The sequence below is a fragment of the Protopterus annectens genome, chromosome 1.part1, assembly GCF_019279795.1.
Source record: "Protopterus annectens isolate FY-2018-M chromosome 1.part1, PAN1.0, whole genome shotgun sequence".
Lineage (NCBI taxonomy): Eukaryota > Metazoa > Chordata > Ceratodontiformes > Protopteridae > Protopterus > Protopterus annectens.
The window spans coordinates 548,390,002-548,412,379 of NC_056726.1; the positions used below are offsets into that span (position 1 = coordinate 548,390,002).

At 38.5% G+C, this 22,378-nt stretch overlaps 1 protein-coding gene across 9 annotated transcripts in view; it reads left to right on the plus strand.

The window, feature by feature from the left end:
• Nucleotides 1-22,378, plus strand: part of LOC122806326 (protein unc-13 homolog B-like) — a 2,554,726-nt gene that overhangs the window by 1,321,277 nt on the left and 1,211,071 nt on the right. For all 9 annotated transcript variants that reach the window (XM_044076650.1, XM_044076675.1, XM_044076685.1 and 6 more), the window contains one exon: nt 12,230-12,298. In XM_044076650.1, coding sequence (XP_043932585.1) covers nt 12,230-12,298 — 69 coding nt within the window. The remainder of the gene's footprint in view (nt 1-12,229; nt 12,299-22,378) is intronic.

Genomic DNA, 22,378 nt, shown 5'->3' on the forward strand with positions numbered 1-22,378 from the left:
ACATTCAGACTCTACAGCTAACAGCTTGGGAGATCCCATGAATAACCTCAATCTATCTCTCTCTCCAAGGAAGTTCAGAGGATACTAACAGAAGCCCGAAGACCATCCACCAGAAAGGTTTACTCAGCAAAATGGAAGAGATTCAGCATTTTGAATACCAGCAAGGGTCATGATGCATCATTATTGAGCATCCCTCTCATTCTGGAATATTTGGCAGATATGCTACAGAATGGACTCTCATATTCTTCCATAAAATACATGCTTCCAGCTATTTCAGCTAGATATAACACTGATCCACTTGTGTTTTCACATCCTTTGTTAAGGCAATTCCTTAGGGGAATCAAGAATATAAAACCACCAAGAAAGGCTCCAGTACCAGCTTGGGACCTCAACTTTGTCCTAGAAAAATTGACTCTACCTCCTTTGAGCCAGCAGCTTCTGTGGACTTACAATTTCTCTCATGGAAGACAGCTTTCCTGTTGGCAATTACCTCAGCAAGAAGGGTTTCGGAACTACAGGCCCTAATGGCAATACCAGCGTTCATAATCTTTCACAGAGACAGGGTCTCCTTACGAACCAACCCTACCTTTATGCCAAAAGTGGTATCTAGGGTTTCTTTGAATCAAGCCATTCACCTGCCTACTTTCTTTCCCAGTCCTGAGAACAAAGGGGAAAGACTGTTGCATACCTTGGACATTCACAGACAACTTCGCTACTACCTGGACAGAACCAAGACCAGTAGGAAGTCTGATCAGCTTTTTGTAGCTTACGCCCCTAGAATACAAGGAAAAGCAATTTCCAAACAGACTATTTCTAAATGGATTGGACATTGCATCAGATTCTGTTATTCCTTCCATGGAAAGAGTGTACCAGCCAATGTCAGACCACACTCCACCAGAGCTACAGCCACCTCAACAGCATTCTTAAGAGGGGGTGCCTACACAAGACATTCTAGAAGCTGCTACATGGAGCTCCGTGCATACATTTTCCAAACACTACAACCTTCCTCTATATTCCAGATCCAGAGCAGGCTTTGCTTCTGCAGTCCTGCAGGGATTGATAGCTACACCATCCTTTTCTTAGAGCATTCCACCTCCCCCAGCTAAGCTATGGTATTCAACCCATATGTTATGACTGCAGTTGCATTCTTCAAGGACATAGTACAGTTTTGTACCTACCATAAATGTCGATGTCCGATAGATATGCAACTGCAGTCGGATTTTCACTCCCTCCTTCCCCTCTATGCCTGGGTCCACTCCTATCCCTGTTACCCTTAGCTGGGGATATCTGTTATGGTGTATCTGTTTATTGCTTATTTATTTGTCTGGAAATCTGTTTTTCTTCCAATTTGATTACAGCCTTCCTTGGAGGGCACCTGGCATCTGGGGCAAGAAACACTGAAGAAGATGGCGTCGGCTGATGCTTATGTACTCTAGCCGCTCTGACGTCGGAGAGAAATGCGACATCAGCCGACGTCGGACCCAGACTTTGGAATCCAGCCGACCGAGGGCTGCCTGAGGCAGGACAACCCATATGTTATGACTGCAGTTGCATATCTATCGGACATCTACATTTATGGTAGGTACAAAACTGTACTTTTCTTAAACTAGCATGCTTGATGCCTAGACAAGGTACTGGGATGAGTGCATTTTAACGTAAAGCTGTAAATCACTATATATATGAAATATTCACATTTCAGTGAAACACAAAAGCTTCCAATTTTGCCAAACATGAAAGTCTGAGTTGGTGTCACCAAGAAAACATCAAACTTCCTGGTCTTAGCTGAGCAGCCTCATTTATTTTTCACTAGTTGCATCATGCCTCCAGTCCAAAGTTTAGTATTTTGTGTTTTTTTTTTTTTTTTGAAAAAGTAAATGGATACTTAGTGTCCTTATTGATAACTGACTTACATGAGACAGCCCTCTGCTATATTACATTATTGTATTGATATACACTTAAAATATGAATGTGTTGAATCTAGTTCAGTAGCAGAGGTCATTTGCTGTTAACATGAGTGAAAAGTGCTTTGAGATTGTTTTTAAGTCCACATTCGAATATATAAAAAAAAAACTTTCGGACCTAATGCTTGAAGTATATTGATATATGAAGGCAGCTGCAGTTAATTGGAGAAAACTATTTACTCACTTGCAAGTTATGATAGAGAAATGTTTAAAATCTGTGTGTTTACAAAAATATGAAGCTGGATTTTGGTAGACAGTGTATGTAGGAAAAGAGAGATCCATCCTTTACAAGACTTGAAGGTTTTATTGCAGTTCTCACCTTCATCATGTTATATGAGTGATGGGTTCAAAAGCTGTCTGCTGTTCCAAACTCAGCCATATAAATGGCACTTAATTGCATACTGTCAGGTCCAAAGATTCTTCCTGCTGTTTATCTATGGCAGCATTCAATTGCTGTTGGATAGTTAAACAGTATATGTCAGTCATTGTGACATTCTGTGATTTATTCACATTTGTTACAAAAGTCTTTTACATCTGTAGGTCTTTAGTGCTTGAATGGAAAATGCATATACAATATGCTGTTTCCACCACCAGGGAAAACTGTATTCACCTACTCATGACAACCTTTGGGTACTTTATACACCACAACTGCAGTATTAAGTTTCACTTTTGTGCTATAACGACCACCTTCCATGCATTTTATTGTAATGATGCTGCAAGGAAGTGAAGCAAACCTGTTTACACTGAAAATTTCATCAGGGAATGTATAAAACGAAGGTGGCAGGAGTGTAGGAAATAAGGGACCAGGGTCTGTTAAGGACTCCACATGTTCCAGTCATTTCTGGTATTTTTTTTTATTCTGCTGAAATCAACTGATGTTATAGTGCTGGTTACTTGAAGAGATTGGTTTTGTGACAGTGCATAAAGAAGGTAGTGTCCTTCGGTAGCAATGCTGCAGTACTGCAGCAGTATGTAGAAAAGAGAGAGAGAGAGAAAGGACAATCAGTCTAGTAACATTTAAAGGCATGACTGTGGGTGCACTTTGTGAACTAGATCTATCACATTTTGTTAACAAATCTGAATTGTTTAACCCTCACATTGTGAACAAATCTGAAATTAAGGACTTCAGAAGAATAACCAACTCAGACTCTATGATGACCTCTCAAAATGTACCTTTAATGTCACCATTCTCTATGCATGCAGTTCCAGTTGCTACTTATTATGGAAGAAAGTTCTCTTCCCACCTGTAAAAGTGTTTAGACCACGTGGTCACTACGAGAACTATATATACTGAGAAATTCAAAAACAAACCCCTGGTAGACTGTGAGAATAAATAAGCTCTATATCAAAATGTTAAACAGATGTTAAGTTCTGTAATAAATCTAAATATGCCCAAGTCAGAAAATCAATAAGGCTAGCAACAAACTAAAAACTGCCATTTAAAGGGGCAAAGCTAAACACAAATTTGAACTAGCATGTCATGCCACTGAGAATCATAAATTATTCTTTAGTTATGTCAGAAAAATAAAAAGAAAACAACATACCTCAGTATTCTGAACTAATCAAAATAGCATTGCCCTTCCAGCCTCTAAGAAAATAGAAAATGTCCTTGCACATACATTCAGCACAAACTTTACCCAGACATTTTTCAAGTCCCAGAATTTCTGACATCACCTTAGATCTTAAAAAAGCTATGGAAACTGCTCTCAAAAGCCAAAAATACCATTTCATTTGGAACAGACAACATAACTGGATGTCTAATAAATAGTGCCAAGCATGCCCTTGTGGAACACCTCACAAAATTGTTTAACTTAAGCTTAATCAAATGGTGTCTAAATTATGAAGTACTGCTGTTGTGATGCCCTTTCAGAAAGTGGGCTCTACCACAGACTACAGGAACTAGACATGTCAGTGTAATCTGCAAAGCCATGGTGTGTATTATATCTGACTACTTAAAACGTGGTATCATACAACTTGACCCTCGGCAGTTTGCTTTTGCTAAAACAAGATCATGTCTGTTCAGCTTAGTAGATTTCTTTGGTAGGGATGTAGAAAGTTTGGCTACTAGGCAGTCTGTTCACACAGCATATCTGGATCTGGCAAAGGCATTTGGCACCATCTCACATTCTGGTATTGTAATAAACTAAGAGACATAAATGCAGATGCTGTATGTGGTAAGGTGGATGATAGACTGGATCATAGCTGAAGTAACAGATACTACCTCAGAAAATGAGAAAGTATTGTTGGCTCTTCAGTCCCCTCCTATTTGGTATATACTTCTCAGACCTCTGAACAGAAAGTCCAGATTTTGACTAATGAAGTTTGCCGATGACTGCAAAGTGTGTGTTAATGTCACTATAGCAAAAAAAATAATTCTCACTAATCAGTGATGTACTTTAATGCAAAAAAAGTGGTACTGAATAGGATCTCATCTTAAATGCAAAAAAATATAAAATTACTGGATTTGGCAAAAAAAAAAAAAAAATTACCAATTTGAACCCCCGTCCAAACTGATGCGCTAATCAAGTGTCTAAGTACCAGGCCAACAACTCCCTGTCTTTTTGCATCCATGTAGCATCAGTAGCAAAGGAATATTTCTGATTAGCCCAGTTGGAATCTAAAAGGTCTCATGCAGGTTGAAAGTAGTTACTGCCCCACTTTGGTCTGCTGTAATGAGACCAATTCATAGTGTATAATGTCCCAGTTTTAATGTACCTGTCGAGACACATTGCACAGGTCGAAAGACTCCAGCATTTCCTAACTAAGAAGATGCACTGGTCTTAAACCACTGAAATACCAAGACAAGCATGAAGCCCTATCTGTTTACTCAGGTGTGCAGATACATGTTTTGAATCCTGTTTATTTATTGCCGTTGGTTTACCAGGATAGTCCATTGGGCCATAAATAACCCATTTTCAATGGAGTCCTGGGGAGAAAAGCTCCATAACAGAAGGTATTTTCAACATTTAACAGTAACAATATTAGTACAGAGAGTTATTAATATTGTGTAAACAGAAAAAATTTAGAACTCATCAAATTAGAATAGCAGTCATAACAGTTAATACAATAAGAAGAAACGTACTAGTAATAAAATAAATGTAACATAATACTGATTAGAGAACAAATATCATAGCTATAGAAGTAGAATATGGTATTGAGGGAGAATTAAGTAGAGTTAGTTATGTGGGGTGGGAGCAAGAGCATTCCCACTGAGATGCTAGATGAAGGTGAAGAGACTTTTTGAAGGCAGAGTGGTTAGAGGTGGTGCGGATGAGTTGGAGGTAGGGAGTTCCAGAGGCGAGCGAGGCTGAAGGAAAGAAGGTTTTTGCCTGGGGGATGAGTCGGTTTGTGTACTTCGAGTAGATTTTGATTATTTGACCTTAGAACTCTGTTAGGTAGGTGCATTTTAAAGGCAGAAGAAAGAGAGGGACAGAGGGAAGGGTTGAGAATAAGCTTATGGGCTAGAGTTAGTTGAGTATAAGTTAGTTGATTGGGAAGTTCTAGCCATTTTAGCTTATGGAGGGAGAAGCAGTGGTGGGTGGAGGACTTTTGGCTGATGGCGAATTTTGTTGTAGCAGGAGGTAAGTTGTTTTTTTAACAAGGACTGAAGATTAATTAGTAGTGGGCCACCATATAGAAGGGATGGGATTAGGAAGGAGGTAGAAAGAGTGATTTTAGTGGCAGATGTGAGGTAGGTGTTCTGTCTATAAAGCATCCAAGTTTCTGGTGTGTTTTTATTATGTTAATTTGCAGGTGGGAGTTAAATTTCAGTAGGTTATCGATTTGGACCCCAAGAAGTTTGGTTTCTGACACTATTTCAAGAGGTGAGTTGTGTTGAGTAGTAATTGAGAAGGTACCCATGTCGGGAGGGATGACTTTAGAAGGAGTAAATAACATTAGTTTGGTCTTGGTAGCATTGAGAGCTAGATGATTACATAGCATCCATTGCTCTGTGGAAGAGAAGGCATCTTGAGTAAGTTTTTGTAGGGTAGTGATAGAAGAGGCAGAACAGATGATAGTTGAGTCATCTGCATATTGGATGATGCTAGAGAAAGGGATAGATTTGTGGAAGTCATTTATAAAGATGTTGAAGAGAAGAGGACCCAGTATGGAGCCTTGGGGAACTCCTGTAGGGGTACCAATGAAAGAGGAGGTAGCTTTTTTCCATTTTACAGCTTGACTTCTGTTAGATAGGTAGCTAGAGAACCAGTTCAAAGAGGAGGAAGATAGGTGAAGTTTGGAGAGTTTGTTTAAGAGCAGGCTATGTGAGATAGTATCGAAGGCTTTGGAGAGGTCAAGAAGTAAGGTGGAAACAATTTTTCCAGAGTCACGGGCTTTATTTATAACCTCAAGGAAGGAGAGGAGGGCTATCATGGTGCTATGATTAGGTCTGAAACCGTGCTGTGTGGGAGTTATAAGATGGTTGTCTAGGAGGTGAGGAAGGAGCTGAAGTTGGACACATTTTTCTAAGAGTTTAGAAATGGGGGACAGGATGGCTATGGGACGGAAATTAGTAATGTTATTATTGTTACCACCTTTATGTAGAGGTATAATAAAGGCTTGTTTCCAGATTTGGGGAACTGTGTATTCTTGTAGAGAGTGGTTAATTAAAATGCTAATGGGGTAGGCAAGGGTTTCAGCGGCTGTACTGAGAAAGTAAGAAGGGATATTATCAGGAGCATTGGTACATGGTTTCAATTTCTGAAGAAGTTTCTTAATAGTAGATGTTGGTATTGGATTTAATGAGAAGAGGGGGCAGTCAGGAGGGGGGAGTTTTGGGGAGGTGGAGATGAGGATAGAGTAGGTGTAGAAGAGGGGGTAGAGGAGTTAGTGGGTGAGGAGTAGGGTATAGAAATAGAGATAGTGTTCCTTCAAGGGACAGTATCTCCACAAGGCAAACAGCTCCACAGACACAATACCTAAGGATTTAAATCTCCACCAACATGTAAACAAAATACTTTGAGTAATAAATATGTCCCTCCAATCTTTACTCCATCTCTGGAATAAGCTGCTTTTATATGTTAAACAATGTGATGCCCTCACATCCTTTAAGACAAACCTTGATGATTGGATAGGCATCTGCAAATTCATCCCAGACCTGACTTGCTCTGTCTTCCTTGAAGTGTGAGGTACATCATGAGGGTGATTTATCTGCAAGGCACAAATAGATTCATGACTGACTTTGTAATTTTGATGATCGTATGAACAAAGCACACAGTCTGGGCAATAGATACAGTTATAACGTATTTTGCACTCAAGGTCCCCATTTTTAGCATGAATTGGGCTAATTCTCTTTCTTCTAATTTTCTTCCTTTATCCACTACACAGATTCTTTCACTGAGCTTTACACAATCTTCTGACAGTGCTGCCTGTTGTAAGGAACTTCTCATAATACAAGTGTAGTATTAAGAAATTTGTGCCCACAAGGTTTTTGAGGGGCAGTCTTACAACTGGTGTTTCTTCTGTAAGTGTTTTAAGGGTGGCGTTCCTTTCTTTCTCTGCCAGTACTGTCCTGCTCAGCTCTCCAGAAGGCAGTCTGACATAGATATAGAGTACACTGTCTCAGGAGTGTAGCCAGAATGTTTGGAATTGTAACTGTACTCCTCCTATCCAGTTTGTAGCCTTCCTGAACTTCATACTCCAAACATTTGGTCTTACTGCCAGGCATTTGATTGCTTTGTCACAACCTAGAAGGTATATGCAGCGGGTATGATGCCGTCCGTTCTTTTACATTAGCATTTGCTTTACTGTAAGTGTCTATGTCACATTGTTACTTGGTATTTCAGTTCTACAGGTAGTGCACTTGGTTAAGAAAACCCCTTCTCTCCTAGGATCTGCAGCCACTGTAAGTTACTAAGAAATGTATTTGCCCATTTGGATTTGGACCACATTGTTGTAATTTATTTTTAGTATTTAGTTTCTCCAGTATGCAAAATATTCCCAAGCTCCTTGCTTATTGATGCAACAACAGACATTATTATTTAGTAAGGAAGCACAGAGAGTGTAGCATTGTTGCCTCACAGGAAGAGGTTCTCAAGCTGGGGTGCCTTCTGTATGGAGTCTGCATGTCTGTTCTGTTTTTGTGTTGGTTTTCTGTGAGTGCCTTGGTTTTCTGCCACATTGCAAAGACAGGCAGTAGGTGGATTGGACACACTAAATTTCCAATAGGTGTGAGTTTGCGTGCATGTGTGTAGTATGGAAAAACAACCACATCAGGGCTCGTCACCTGGCTTCTGAACATTGGTTCTAACTGATTGCCACTGCTGAAATTGCATCCTAACTTCATGTGCATTCTATATTATTCAAATAAACTGTAAAATAGGATATTGGAATTTACGTGATGTTCAACTAATCATGTTTATTTCTCCTGTAATTCATATTCACTTTTATTTATTTATTTTTTTGTTTCATACAACTAATGTACAACCTTAGCAGGATGCACAAGTTTGTGTTACTTGTCAAAAGAAACAACTGCACACCACCTTTGGTTCCTTCTGTCCATTCTGTCTATAGAAGCAATTTATACCTATTTTATCTGAAGACTGTACTGTTCATGAATTGCTTTAATGATGTAGATGTGCTTATCTTGTTGTACTATTTGTTCTTGTCTTGCCATTGGGCCCAGGTTGTGATGGAAAGCAGTCTTTGGACCAATGTACTTTTACATGGTCAACAAAATAAATACATTTAGACTATCTGGAACCCTTCATTAAATAATTAAAATAGAAGATATTTGTTGTTTGGCACGAGCTAGTCTAGTTTGTAGAGTTTGTAATGGTTTTCCAAATGTTTACCAATTAGTGTAATTTTGTGTTAGTATGTGTTCCTGCTTTATCTAGCTGAGTGATTTAGTAAGGATGCATTTTGCATCTCTGTTGCCCTGGCCTAGCAGTGTACTTTACTTCACCTTGATAACTGTCTACAAGAACCCTGTTAATAATATTCAGCATATACAATACAGCTCAACTCCCATTCAGATCAAACATTACTAACACCACCAAAACTCATACTTGAAGGTAACAAACTGATAAAAATAAAATCACAATGTGGATGAAGCAGACAACCTTTATTGGCATGGACAGACTAAGCGTTTTCACCCAGTAGTTCGTTGGGCTTCTTCCGAGTCAAGCAACATTACCTGAACCAATACTTTTATACATTTAGATGTGGTAGATCAAACATTACTGACTGGCATACTTACATAGAAGTAACTAAATAAGCAACAGATCCTCCCCTTCATCATTACTGATTCTGCTGTTGCCTAAATAACTTGTTATACAACCTACAACAGTTGTCATAAATGTAAAACACAACAAACGTTCAGATATAAGCCAGGAAAATGAATGTAATAAAACAATATTCTGTCAATAACACCAAAGAAAGCACTCTAGCACCTCAGCTTAACATAAGACTTCAAGGAGTACTGTCTTACAAGAAAGCAAGGTCTTAAATACTCACATTTGCCAATTAAATTATTAATTAATCAATCAGCATTAATTATAATAAAAAATTTTTTAAGATATATTAGACTCCCTTAAATTACATATTTCCAACAGCAGTCTATATTCAGACCCTGGGGATACAAAGTACCATCTTTTAAAATGAACAGTGTTTCCTTATATAATAGCATTTTTCTAACTGCTTCACTACTTCTATCTCCCATTATTTGTTCCAAAATAGTAGCTTTTTAACCCTCAGAATTACCATTGTGAAATTGTTTAAAATGCTGTGCCAAAGTGCTTTCCATTTCAGCCTGCCTTATTTCTCTTAAATGTTCTGTTAACCTGTTTTTGAACATCCGTTTGGTTTGACCTATATAATACTTATCACAGTTGCACTTTATTGCATAAACCACCCTCTCAGTGGTACACTGATAATACCCCATTGTTTGAAAACTGATTTTATTTATTCTAGGGAGGGTGGACACTGTGTGTTCACGTCCAATACACACTTTCCACATGGTTTCATCCCTTTCGGCTGAATATATAGTGATACATTTTCTTCAGGTCTTTTAAACTTTGTGTGAACTAACAAATATTTTAAACTATTTCCTTTATGAAATGAAAACACTAAACTTTGTTTAACCAATCCATTGAGCTCATGGAATCTGGACAAACCTTCCAGTAGTATTTAATTGCTTCTCTAACATTTTCACTCAAGACATTATAGGTCATAACTACAAAACAATTATCCTCCTCTGTTCCCTTTACAATACCTCTATTCTCTCTATAATGGGCTAACCCATAATTTTCATTTTTACTACCATATCTCACTTTTCTTATACTCTCTGCACTGTTTTTAATTATTTCTCTGTCATACTTCCTTTCTTCAAGCATTTGTATGGTGCATTGTAACTCTTCTTCAAAATTATAATCCATATTGTAAATTCTGGAAATTCTTAGGAATTCCCCATAAGGCAAGGAATCTAAGGTATGCCTACTGCCAGGGCTTGCATCTTCCTCTGGCTGTCTCATCTTTCTTTTACATGTATTTCTCTACAGCTACCTAATTTTTGCAGTGTCTTTATATGTTTCTGTTACCTATGGCATTTGCACATGATTTTACTCACTTGTAACTGATTATATGTGTAATCTGTATATGTCTGTGACTGCCTTAAGGCAAAGTTCATGTCTGAAATGATTTCTTAAACCAGTTCACCTACCTGGTTAACAAATGCAAATGAATAAAACACTGGGAAAGCTTTTGTAACTCTTGAGCTAAGCATTTTAACATATATTTGGATGTGCACACTATCTGAATAGTTCTGTGGTAATAGAGACAACATGTAGTTCTCCACATAGAAAAGATCACTTTCCATGCACAGCAGGTGTTCTCCTTTCTTGCTTTAAGGAATTGGAGGAGCTCATGTCTGAATGAGTCATGATTCAGTGCAATTTTTAATGTGCCTACTTCCCATAATGAAGAATAATACTTTAGTTGTTCAGGAAGCATCAAGCACTTCAAAGAATCAAGCACTTCAGGATGTCCAGAGATTTCCTTTGACTATCACTGAAGAAACCAACCTGTTTACAGTCAAAAGCTTGTACCTCTTAATAGACTGTAACTAGCATTGGTTTGTCAGGATCAAACAGTAAGTTTCACCAGCCCCTTGACACAGTTCTGCATCATAATTTCTGCAACCTACAGAGATAATAGCCTAGAGAATTGTTTGGAGCATGTTTGTATATCAATCTCAAAAAGAGGGCTGTCTTTACTGATAAATTACAAAGGGCTTTTAATCCTCAATGAGCCTCATATTTTACATTAGAGGGAGATGTGTTTTCCTTAAACACAGCAAGTATATAAAGTGGACATACTCTCTGGAAGGCTGTTGAAACACATATGTAGAGTACCGTCTCTCACAAATTAGAAAACTAAAGTAAACAAATTATATAGTTTCCCCCTCTGTAGTAACATAATACCTCAAAGATGCTAAGAACTCTGATTGTGAATCACATAGTTGATAGAGGTCTGGTAACACACTTCCCAGACATAAGGAAGAAAAATGTTGTTTCTGTGCACCTATATTTGTGTTCGTATTTCTTCCTTTCCTTTGAGAATCATTCTTTCATGCACCTGTTTTTATTGCTTCACCTTCTTTTTTGTTATTTTAAACTAGACAGTACCTAATCCCAGATGTCCTCAAAATATGTGATCTCCGATGCTATGGTGATTTGGAATCAAAATTTGAAGTAGTGAGAGACATACAGCCAAATGCACTGAGAAAAAGTAATAGTAAAAGTAGATACCTGGTGATTTTATGAAAGCTTTCTGTGAGAACTAACATTTTTTTCTTTTCTCTAGTTAAAAATGTCATTTCTTTATATGGGTCACAGCATGTAACTAGGAGTTGGTTATAATGGTATGGAGAGTACAGTGAGTTGTATTGGGGTTGGTAGGTGTAAGAGGTTTTGCCACCACCAATGCAGTTTTAATAAAGTGGTTATCAGTCAACTAATTCTGATCAGTACCTGTCAAACCCAGAAAAAGGGAATATGGCAGAAGGGATGCAGTACAACGCCACCTACTCTGAAAAAAACTGTTCCTGGTAGGCAATAAAAAGAGCTGTGTGTGTGTATGTTAAAAGGAAATATGATGAGGAAGCCAGAAGTGCCTTGTTTGTACAACTACTAAAAGGCAGTATTTCTTAGAAACTCTTCTGAGGGAAAATAATTACAGGGTGTAAAAGTGTTTGTTGTAGTATAAATGTAATGGGCTGTATTGTTATATTAGTTAATATGTTATTGATTTTTTTTTTCTGTTAACAGAAAGAAAGGTTTGTCAAACTTCTGGATCAGTTGCACAACTCTCTTCGAATTGATCTTTCAATGTATCGGGTAAGTATATATATTTTTTCGAAAATGTTTACAAATGAATTATGCCTTACTGAAATACATAGCTTGATCAGTTATGAAATCACTCACTTTTGCAAAGAAGAAAGGGTGCTTTTAAAATATTCTATTAGATTTCAATACATCAGAAAGTGAAGCATGGATAATGGTTAATGTTTTTATCTCCCAAGCATAAGTTACAAGGTTTGATTCTGACCTCTGTCCAATGCTGCTTGGAGTTTGTATGATCAACGTTTCCGCATCAAAGACAACCAAACTTGAATGGAGTATTTGGCAGCTGCAAAAACTCTATGTGCTGTCTATCAGGGGAAGAGTTGTCTAGACTAGGAGAACTTGGATCATATATTGCATGCTGTGCCCGGACTAGCCACTAACTGAGGATCACTACACTGAATATTAGTTGAAGGACAGGATGCAGCCTGGAAGTGAATGACATGATGGTGGAAAATGGACATCCTGTGTGTCCGGGAGGTAAAGAATAATGGCAGCACATCAAAGCCACTTGGACATCCTGTGTGTCCAGGAGGTAAAGATGAATGGTAGCACATCAAAGCCACTTGGACATCCTGTGTGTCCAGGAGGTAAAGAATAATGGCAGCACATCAAAGCCACTTGGACATCCTGTGTGTCCAGGAGGTAAAGATGAATGGCAGCACATCAAAGCCACTTGGACATCCTGTGTGTCCAGGAGGTAAAGATGAATGGCAGCACATCAAAGCCACTTGGGTTGGGATCCTATCTACTACTAAGGGAAGGACAGGCTAGAAATGGTGTGAAAATTATGAGGGAGAGGCTTCAGAAGACAGTGAAGGATGTCATCAGAATTAGTGACAGGCTGCTGTCATTCAGATTGCAATGTAAAGATAGGACAGTATTCATAATCTCAGGCTATGCCCCCCAAGAGGATTGCGATGGTGAGGAAAAGACTACATTCAAGCTGCAGTTGCAGGACCTTCTTGATAAAGCAGGACAGCACTGGTGTTGATAATGGGGAAATCTGAATGATCGTATTGGGGCAGACAGAAAAAGATATGAAAACTGCCTTGGTCCACATGGGTGAAGAAACAGGAGTAATGACTGAGAGACCATCCTAGACTTCTGTCTGGCAAATGGATTGATGGTGGCCAACACATGGTTCAGTAGAAAAGGCAGGCATTAGATAACATATAACTCATGTAGACCTCCTAGTAATGAAGGGACATTGTGGTAGAATCTGTGATTGCAAAGTCATCCCCCATTTAAACAGATGGCCTACAGCATAAACCACTCGTTGTAAAAATTAGCTGCATGCAGTGGTCTGAGAAGGCTCTAACGTCAACAAAGACTAGGCTGAAGACTTAGAAATTGACTTGAATACAAAGCACAAAAGTACAAGGAAATAGTCAGAGCTCTAGCCCTTGAGGAAGAATTGCACCATCTCAAAACAGCGTGTGTGAGGACTATAAAATAGATACGTTTGTGAGCCAGGTATGAAAATAAGGTACATAAGGAAACCTGGTGTCAGAATCCAGACATCCAAGAAGTTATAAAAAGAAAGGAGGAGTGCAGGAAAAAGTAGAAGATAGAAAACACAACCAGACTAAAAACGAATACTTGTTGGCTAACAGACATGCTGGGAGGGCAGTTGTGATAGCAAAGACCAAAGTATCACAGATACTTTACCAGCTTCTAGAAAGTGACTCGGCAGATGGCACAAAGAAACTCTATCAGTTTGCAAGGCAAAGACAGAGAGAGATAAAGAAAATAATTATCAGACACCATTCATAAGGGAAGTCAGTAACAATGTAATCCCCAATCCACAGGATATCAAAGGCAGATAGTAGGAAGTATTCTCGCAAGTTCTGAATGAAAAAAAGAAAAAAAACAGAAGCAACAGTGACCCACAAACAGCCTATGATGAAAAAGAAAGAAGGACCTACCCCTAGAAGAAGTAAGAGCAGTGCTAATTAAAGTGAAGGTAGGGAAAACATCACTCATGTGAGATCACAGCAGATGTGGTCAATGTTTGGTGAGGTAGAGGAGAAATGGCTCCTGGGGGTACTCGGCAGTATGTGGAGAAAGACATATCCCAGGGACTTAGGAATGAACATTCTAGTGAGCATGTACAACAACAAAGGGGACATTCACAAATGTGGGCAGTACAAAGATATTCAACTACTGTCACACTGCATGAAAGTGTTGGAGAGAGTGATTGATAAATGAATACACAGAGTAATAGAAAGTAAGATGGTGATGAGCCATTTAGATTCAGATCAGGATGCAGCACAATGGGCCCAGTGTTTGCAGTGAGACAGACAGTGAAGAAAAAGAAGGTAGAGGTAAGAAAACAGTCCAACTGGGCATTCTTAGATTTGGATAAAGCATATTACAGTATCTCAAAAGCTGTTTTGGGCAGTCCTGCAATGGTTTGATGTCCCAGAAAGATTGGTAGAATTAGTAAAAGCTATGAACAAGGACAGTGTGACAGTATTCAGACATGCAGAGGAGGTTTAGTGGGAGTACTGTTCATACTGGAGATAGATTATGTTAGCAAACAGTTTGGTAGGGGACAGATCAACAAAGGTGGTATATCCAGACAATGTGGCATTATAAATAGACTCTGAAAAGGAACTTCAGCAAATGATTAGGGAATGTATTGCAAAACTGAAGGCACATGGGATGAAGGGGAGTACAGATAGTATCATGACAACACATGGGAAAGATGTAAACTGAGGTAGAATGGAAAATAATGTAACAGGTTAACAGCTTCAGTATTGAGGGGCTAGATGAGGAGAAGGGAATTTTGAATGAGGAAATTAAAACTAAGATCAGAGAGGCTGTAGCCCACTGGCACAAAAAGTATCAGGAATCTGCATGACAGAAAAGTGCCAAAGAACCTGAAAAGTAAGGTGTACAAAACAGTAGTGCTAACCAGTGACTATAATAAAAAGAAAAAAATGGACAGTGACAGCAGGGTAGTTGAGGAAGCTAGGGGTGATAAAGTCCCTCAGACAGTTGGTAAGAGGTACACTGTAGGATGGATGAAGAAATGACTTAAGAGCATAAGCTGAAGTAGTTCCAGTTGCAGAGAAGGTGAAAGAAAACAGATTACAGTAATCTGGGCATATACAGGAAAGCAAAACATGATTTGTAGATGATGATGATGTAGGAGAGACATGAAAAAGTAAGAAGAAACTAGAATGGGCTGCAAAGGGATGGATTATGCAAAGAAAAAAAACTGTGATGATCATGACTTGAAGGAATGAGGCAACTCAACCCATATAGACGATGGGAAGAATGGAGATGATGGTAATTATACTAGGGAGAAATACCCAATAAAAACAGAGAGCCCTCATAAAAACACAAGACCTGAGAAAGATTAATTCTGACATATTTGAAGGCTGGTGTCACCAACCAGTTTAGATTTACTAAGTGAATGGAAATGAACAAAAGACAGTTTTGCAAACAAGTGGTTTTATTTAGGATAACGGGGTTGAAAGAATTAAAGACATCAGTAAATTGCAAGTCAGATACGGAGATGTGATTTGTTCAAAGGCCAGGCAAGTTGCACTAGTATAGGCTTATTAAAATCAGGAATCTGGAATATCCCAATTGATAGATTCACAGGTTAGTACCATTACAAGTCTAGGTAATGAACTGTATTGTAAAGTTCCCTCCAGCCTGTAGGTAGGCAACACAGGATAAATGACAAAAACATCATCTCCTTAGCCACCATCACATTCCTGTCTGTACAGGAGGGGGGAGGTGGAGTAACAAAGGTGGCACATATCTGTAGTGATTTCTGAATGTAGGATACAAGAGAGTGTTATGATTTTTCAGGAAATGTGCTACAAATTCGATTGGAGAATACATAGTGTTGTGTGGGGGTGTCAATACAGTATAAACCATAAGGTATGCAGCTTTGTTTTTATTACTTGTCCAGACTGTAATTAGAAGTTGGAGACTTGATACTATTGCTTTATTCCAGGTTAAGTTGTAATTGGAAGACTGTGGCAATGTTGTTTTCTCAAGTGACTAAGTGACAGAAATTGGTATCATGTGCCTTAGTGATAGAATTTGTGATTTCACTGTCTAGTAGCATTGTCAAACAACATATATATCCAAAATATTTATTTATGTTATAACAGAGTATCATGCTTGGCATAGGATGTGCTGGGATGTGTGCCTGGGGCTGTTTTGTCATAAATGTAAAGCACTCTTGATCAGACTTTGAAACCAGCTGAGAGTAAATTCCAGCATAACTCAGATGCAATCATACTGTTGTTCTTTTTATATGAAGGCTTTATGGCTTTATTTTCTAATTCATATGTTTTTTTATTATATTCTGTTTTCATGTTACTGTGGTGGAATGTGCAAAGAAAAAATAGCACATATTTTGAGTTAATAGTCCTCTTAACTTGTAATTTAATATTTTAAACACAGTACAGATTTAATTATGTGAGAGATGTTGAGTGTCCCTGTTCTGGCCAGTTGAAAGCTGTGAATCTTGTGAACATATAAATGCACATCCACCAACAGAACACATTTGTTCAGATATGATACTTTGCAATATTTATATGATGTTGTCTGTTTTTGTAATTTGTATTGTATCATTACAAAAGATATAGATAAACATCTTGACTTTTTGTTCCCCACATATTCTTTCCAGGTGTTTCTTATTTCCCATGTCCCTAAACACATAGACCAAAACTTCTATTTTTTATTATTATTATTATTATTATTATTATTATTATTATTAGAATGTTTTTTATTGAAATTGGCTTTTTGGCTGTGTCTCTCTGTGGTTATGTCATGTTCCTCAACCACTCAGCTTTCACCTGCATCCAGTGGAACCAGTCATTGTGCAATGCACTGTATTTCAGCACCCTGGACAGCTCAGTTCTGAATAAGCAACAGAATGAAGATGTATAGAGGATTCACTCTTTTACGTTTTAGTTTTTAAGTAAAATACAACAGTAATTCTATATTTTACGTAAAAATTGAAAGTAAAAAATAAAAATATAAAAAAGATGTTTTTAATAAAGAATGCTTTTTATTGAGTCACTCTAGAAAGTAAAAAATAAGGAAGAAGAGTGACAGCTTTGCAAAAGAAACATAGACAAGCTAATAATCATTCAAGGTTGGTTTTGCTGATTCCTGGTACTGCTAATTCAATAACAGAATAAGCAAAATAAACCTCAAATGCTTTTCTGAAATCATCTTGTCTGTGTTTCTTTTGCAAAGTTGTCACTTGTTTGTTTGTTTGTGTCTTTCTTCTTTTCCCGGTTAGGGGTCGCCACAGCGGAACTCCAGTCCACTAATGATTGGCAGTAGATTTTTACATGCTGGCTTACCGGGCCTAATGCACAACCTTCAACGAAGGAACGCCCGTTCACGCATGTCGCCACACAGCAGACGCTCAGAGAATCGAACGGGCAACATCTAAATGTGAGGTGACAACGTTACCGCAGCACCACCACCACAGTCCTATTCTTCCTTATTTTATAATTTTTAGAGTGCCTCAATAAAAAGCATTCTTTAATTTTTTTATTTAAAATTGGCCTAGCTTCACAAGATGTGTTTAGTTGCCCCTCCTCTTCCACAAAGACATACATTTTTGTTTAAACATCATGTTTTAGCAAAATGTTGTCTGCATCAGGTCTCACAACTCCCTTGCTTATTTCCCTGTGCCATCTATGCTGTTTGGCATTATTGTTTGCATACACCACTGTCTCCTAGTCTCATGATGTTTGAACATAGGTTTATACTAGGCTAATTACAACCAGGGTCTTTACAAACCTAGCCATGCAATTCAACCCAGTTTTGTCCCAGAGTTCCTTAGACATCTATATGGTGGGATTTGTTAGTAAAGAGGTAGCTGAGGGGGTCTGTTAGTTGGTGATTAATTCATTTACTGTTGACCTCTGTCCATCAGCGACATGGGGTCCAGACTGGGGATGAATCTGCAGTTTCCCATACAATGATCAAGGTTCTTTTTGAATAGGGTCAGGGATGAACTCTGCTTCATGTAGATGTGGGGCTTTTTCCATAGGACTGGGATTCTTTGAGACACAAACCAGTCCATCGAGCAGGTTCTGTTTATGTTGCAGACAAAGATCATTTCCTTGAATCTAGTGTTCCTGATTATGTCTTGTGAATGTGCAAGAGATCCATCAGAGCTACATCTGTGGATGCCTTATATGCTAGCCATAGATTGCTTCTTATTAACCTGTAGAAGACTGAGTACAGTGATAGGACCTTAAGGTGGCATTCCAACTGTTGCAAGTGCCTGGTTAGGTACATGCCAAATTGAACATTGTACTCAGTGATGGGTATGATAAGGGCCGCGTCAAGTGGTACTGTTAACTTCCTTGGACCTGAAGACAATACCCTTGCTTATGAGTTTTGATTTTCTTACTGTCTTAGCTGCTTGTTAGTTGAATGCCAGATTACTGTCTATATATGTTCTCAGATCCCTAACTATCTGGTCAACTCTAAGGGATGGATGTTTTATCAAAGAAGTAACTGTACTGCATTTCTTTGCACTGTGTTTTAATCCATGGCTTTTGCACCAGTCACTTGTTTATGTTAGACCCTGTTGTAGGATCGTGGTGTTTTGTGGGGAAACTATAATAGTTCCCAGTTTGCAGTTATCTGTGAACTTGGTAAGCCAAAAACCTTTGACATTAGCCTTGATATCTGAGAAGTAGATGCCAAACAAGAGTGCTCCCAACACAGATTCCTGGGCACTTAACTGATGACTGGTCTCTTGGTGGATGTGGTCTTACTGATCCTGGCTTCTTGGGTCCTTTCTTTGAGCCAACTGACAAAGTTATGTAGGGATTTATACTTAGTTCTGAGAGTTTGTCAACAACAGCTGAGTGGGATATCGTGTCAAAAGCCTTGGCCAGGACTAGGTAGGTGGTATTTTTTATCTCTTTATATAGAGACATGGTGGCCATCTTGAAGAAGTCTAGTAGGTTAAGTAGGCAAGACCTTTCCTTACCAAAGCCAAATTGTGATGGTCCCTGTGTCTGTAGGTTGCCAATGTCCTTGTTAATCATTTCCATGATAATTCTTTCCATAGATTTGTATATTAGACTTATCAGACTGATAGGTCTGTAGTTCCTGGGGTCAGTTGATAGTCCACCCTTCTGCAGAGGGCTGACTGTCATGGCCTTCCATTTACCTAGCATGTAACCACTTTTGAGGCTGTAGTTGAAGAGTGTCTCAAGTGGTCCTGCTAGGTCATAGTTTAGTCTATTTAGGGGCAACCAAAGATGTTATTGGTAGCCATTGAAGCAGTGTTTTTGGCCTTAGCAAGCACTTCCAGGACTTGTTCTTTGTTGATAGTTGGATAGTTGGGGGGGATATACTAGAAGCAATTAAACTGGGATAGTGGGGGGGGGGGCAAGTTATAACTAAATTTACCAGCCAGTAGATTTGCTGTGTCATCCTGGTCATTGAGGGCTGTACCTTTTACCACTAGTTCTGCACACTGTTGTGTATTGCCTTTAATGTTCCTGACATAGCTGAAGGAGACCTTGTGATTGTCTTTAGCCTGGAAGGCTATCCTAACCTCATAATTGGGCTTGTACTTTATTAAACCTCTTAGTTTCTTGTTTAGTTGAATCAGAGAGCTCTTGTCTCTATGAGAGTTGCTCTTTCTGAGTTTGGCCATGATTTTTTTCTTTGGTTATGTAGCCTGTTAAGGTAAGGACTCCACCGGTGTGGTTTGTTTTTGGTGTTAGACTGAGACTTAATTCTGGTTGGTATGGCAGCCCCAGTGCAGCAGTTTACATGTCTGTGCAGTGCTTCTGCAAATAATTCTACATAGGCAGCTGTGCTCTCGGGTTGGAGTAGTTGTTAATTTTGACAAAAGATTAGGATGTAGTTTGCTTTAGAATAATTCCTAACTGTTATGGCTTTAGTTGCTGTTTTCCGGGTTGATTTTTATTTTGAGAGAGACAGCTTTGTAGTCTGACTTCAGCAGTGAAAACATGACACAGGAGGGTGGTGCAATGGTTACCAATGTTCCTAAGTACTAGATCCAATATGTTTGATCCTCTGTTTGGAGAGTGCACTACCTCGTCCAAGGGATCCATGTTGATAATACCAGAAGTGCCTGTGAGTTAGAGGCAGTGTACATTTCCCAGTCTATAGACTGGTAATTAAAGTCTATCCAGGTTCTAAGGAAGTTCAGCTTTTTTTAAGAATGAAAGCACTTATCTAATCTTGCATAGTGAACTGTGGATTGTGTTGCTAATAAATTTTGTATTACTTAATGGTATGAGGTGAACTTTTGAGATATTGTTATTAATTCTTGACACCTTTGTTCAATATACATGATTGACACTATCGTTTAAGGTATTTGGTTGGATAGTGAGCACCTTTAGTAGGTCTAGGTAAGAGTTGTGAGGATCGTGGGTCATGGAGGGCAGCTTGTAGCTGGCCAGAACTTGGTAGGGAACCTTGTCTATGGAAACTTGGATAGTGATGAACTCAAGGGCATCAAACTATTTAACCAACCTAGAGTTGTATTTGCTGCTAACGCTGATCAAAACACCTCCACCTTTAGCCCTTATCTGTGCTGCTGTTGGTCTAAATGTATGGAAGGTTCTGTAGCTTACCACTTCCACAGTACTTTCTAGGGCTTTAAATCAAGTCTCAGTAACAATTTAGTTAGCCACAAGTGAAAAGGTACTAGAATCAAGTCTAACAACTAAGCTACTAATAATTGCAATTTGATTCAAAGGCAGACAAACCAGCAATGAGGAACACACACACTTTAAGGCAATAGAGTACACAGTCAGTCCAAGGGGAGGACCTTCCCAGTTTATTGTGTCAGCAACCAGTAAGACGAGCAGAAGACATAAGATTGGGAGGAACATTTAGGTCCAGGTATACAGATGATGAGACTGGGAGGAGCTTCCTAGTCCCTGTATACAGTAGGGGCAGGCTCCTCAAAAGCCACCAAGTATAAATTCACAACAGGAATAGGGACAGTGATAGGGAAACATTCAGAAAAAACCCTAGACCCAGCACAGAAACCAAAAAGCAATGGAGATTATAAGAATACCTTTAATTATTAGGTTTAGCTTCAGATAAAGAGCAAACAACACACAAAACTGTTTAAATGGTAAGATACGTGCATAAATGTAGTTTAATTGTATTTCTTGGGATGCAAAATGTAGTCCAAATGCTTTGTTATCAAGCGTCCAAGTTTCCAGCACTCTCAAGACTCCCAACATAAGCGTATCTGACTTAGTTGTTTCCAGTTGGTGGTGTGAGAATGTGGTATTTGTTTTATTTATAGCCTCACTAAAGACATTAAAGTACCAGAAGACTGCTTTCCTAAGTGATGAAGAACTAGAAGATCATATGATGTTATTTATTTAATTATGTGTTTATTTTTCAATCTGATCACTGCTGCTGAACAAAGCCGAATTATAAAGAGAACCTGAGAAAACCACCTGGAAAGCAATAACATGGGTGTCTGCATCACATAGCTGAAACTCATCTTAATTGTGTACCACAATGCAAAAAAGACACAGATAACACATGGTTCATTTCCCTTACTGTTTGATATGTAACTATAACTCAGTGCCTCATCTAGGACATATTTTTGGGTGTGCAAATCTATTACAAATCTTTGGAATCTTATATTAACTGGCTTTAGTAAATGACGTATTATTAATAAAGCAAAATGATGTCATTAACTTTATGGGTATACTCATAGAAAATATTTTGGTGGAAGGATGCTATGTACTTTGTTTAATGTCCTCCTAAGTAAAGTCATAATGAGGAACTGGTTAACAAGAAATGCAATTTCTTTTAGTTATTAAATATGAAATGATTTCCTGGCAATTCCCCATTTAATTTTTATCTTGCATATGAAAAAAATAAAATACCCAAACTGATGTGTCATCTGCTATTTGTAATGGTTACACCTGTGTGAATGAGTAATAGTTGTAAACATTTTATTAACTGCTTTCATGTTTATTATATCAGTGGTGGATTTTCTGGAGGAGCTAGGGTAGTTAAAGCCTCCCAATAGCATCCGCCTCTCATGTGTACTGCTTTTGG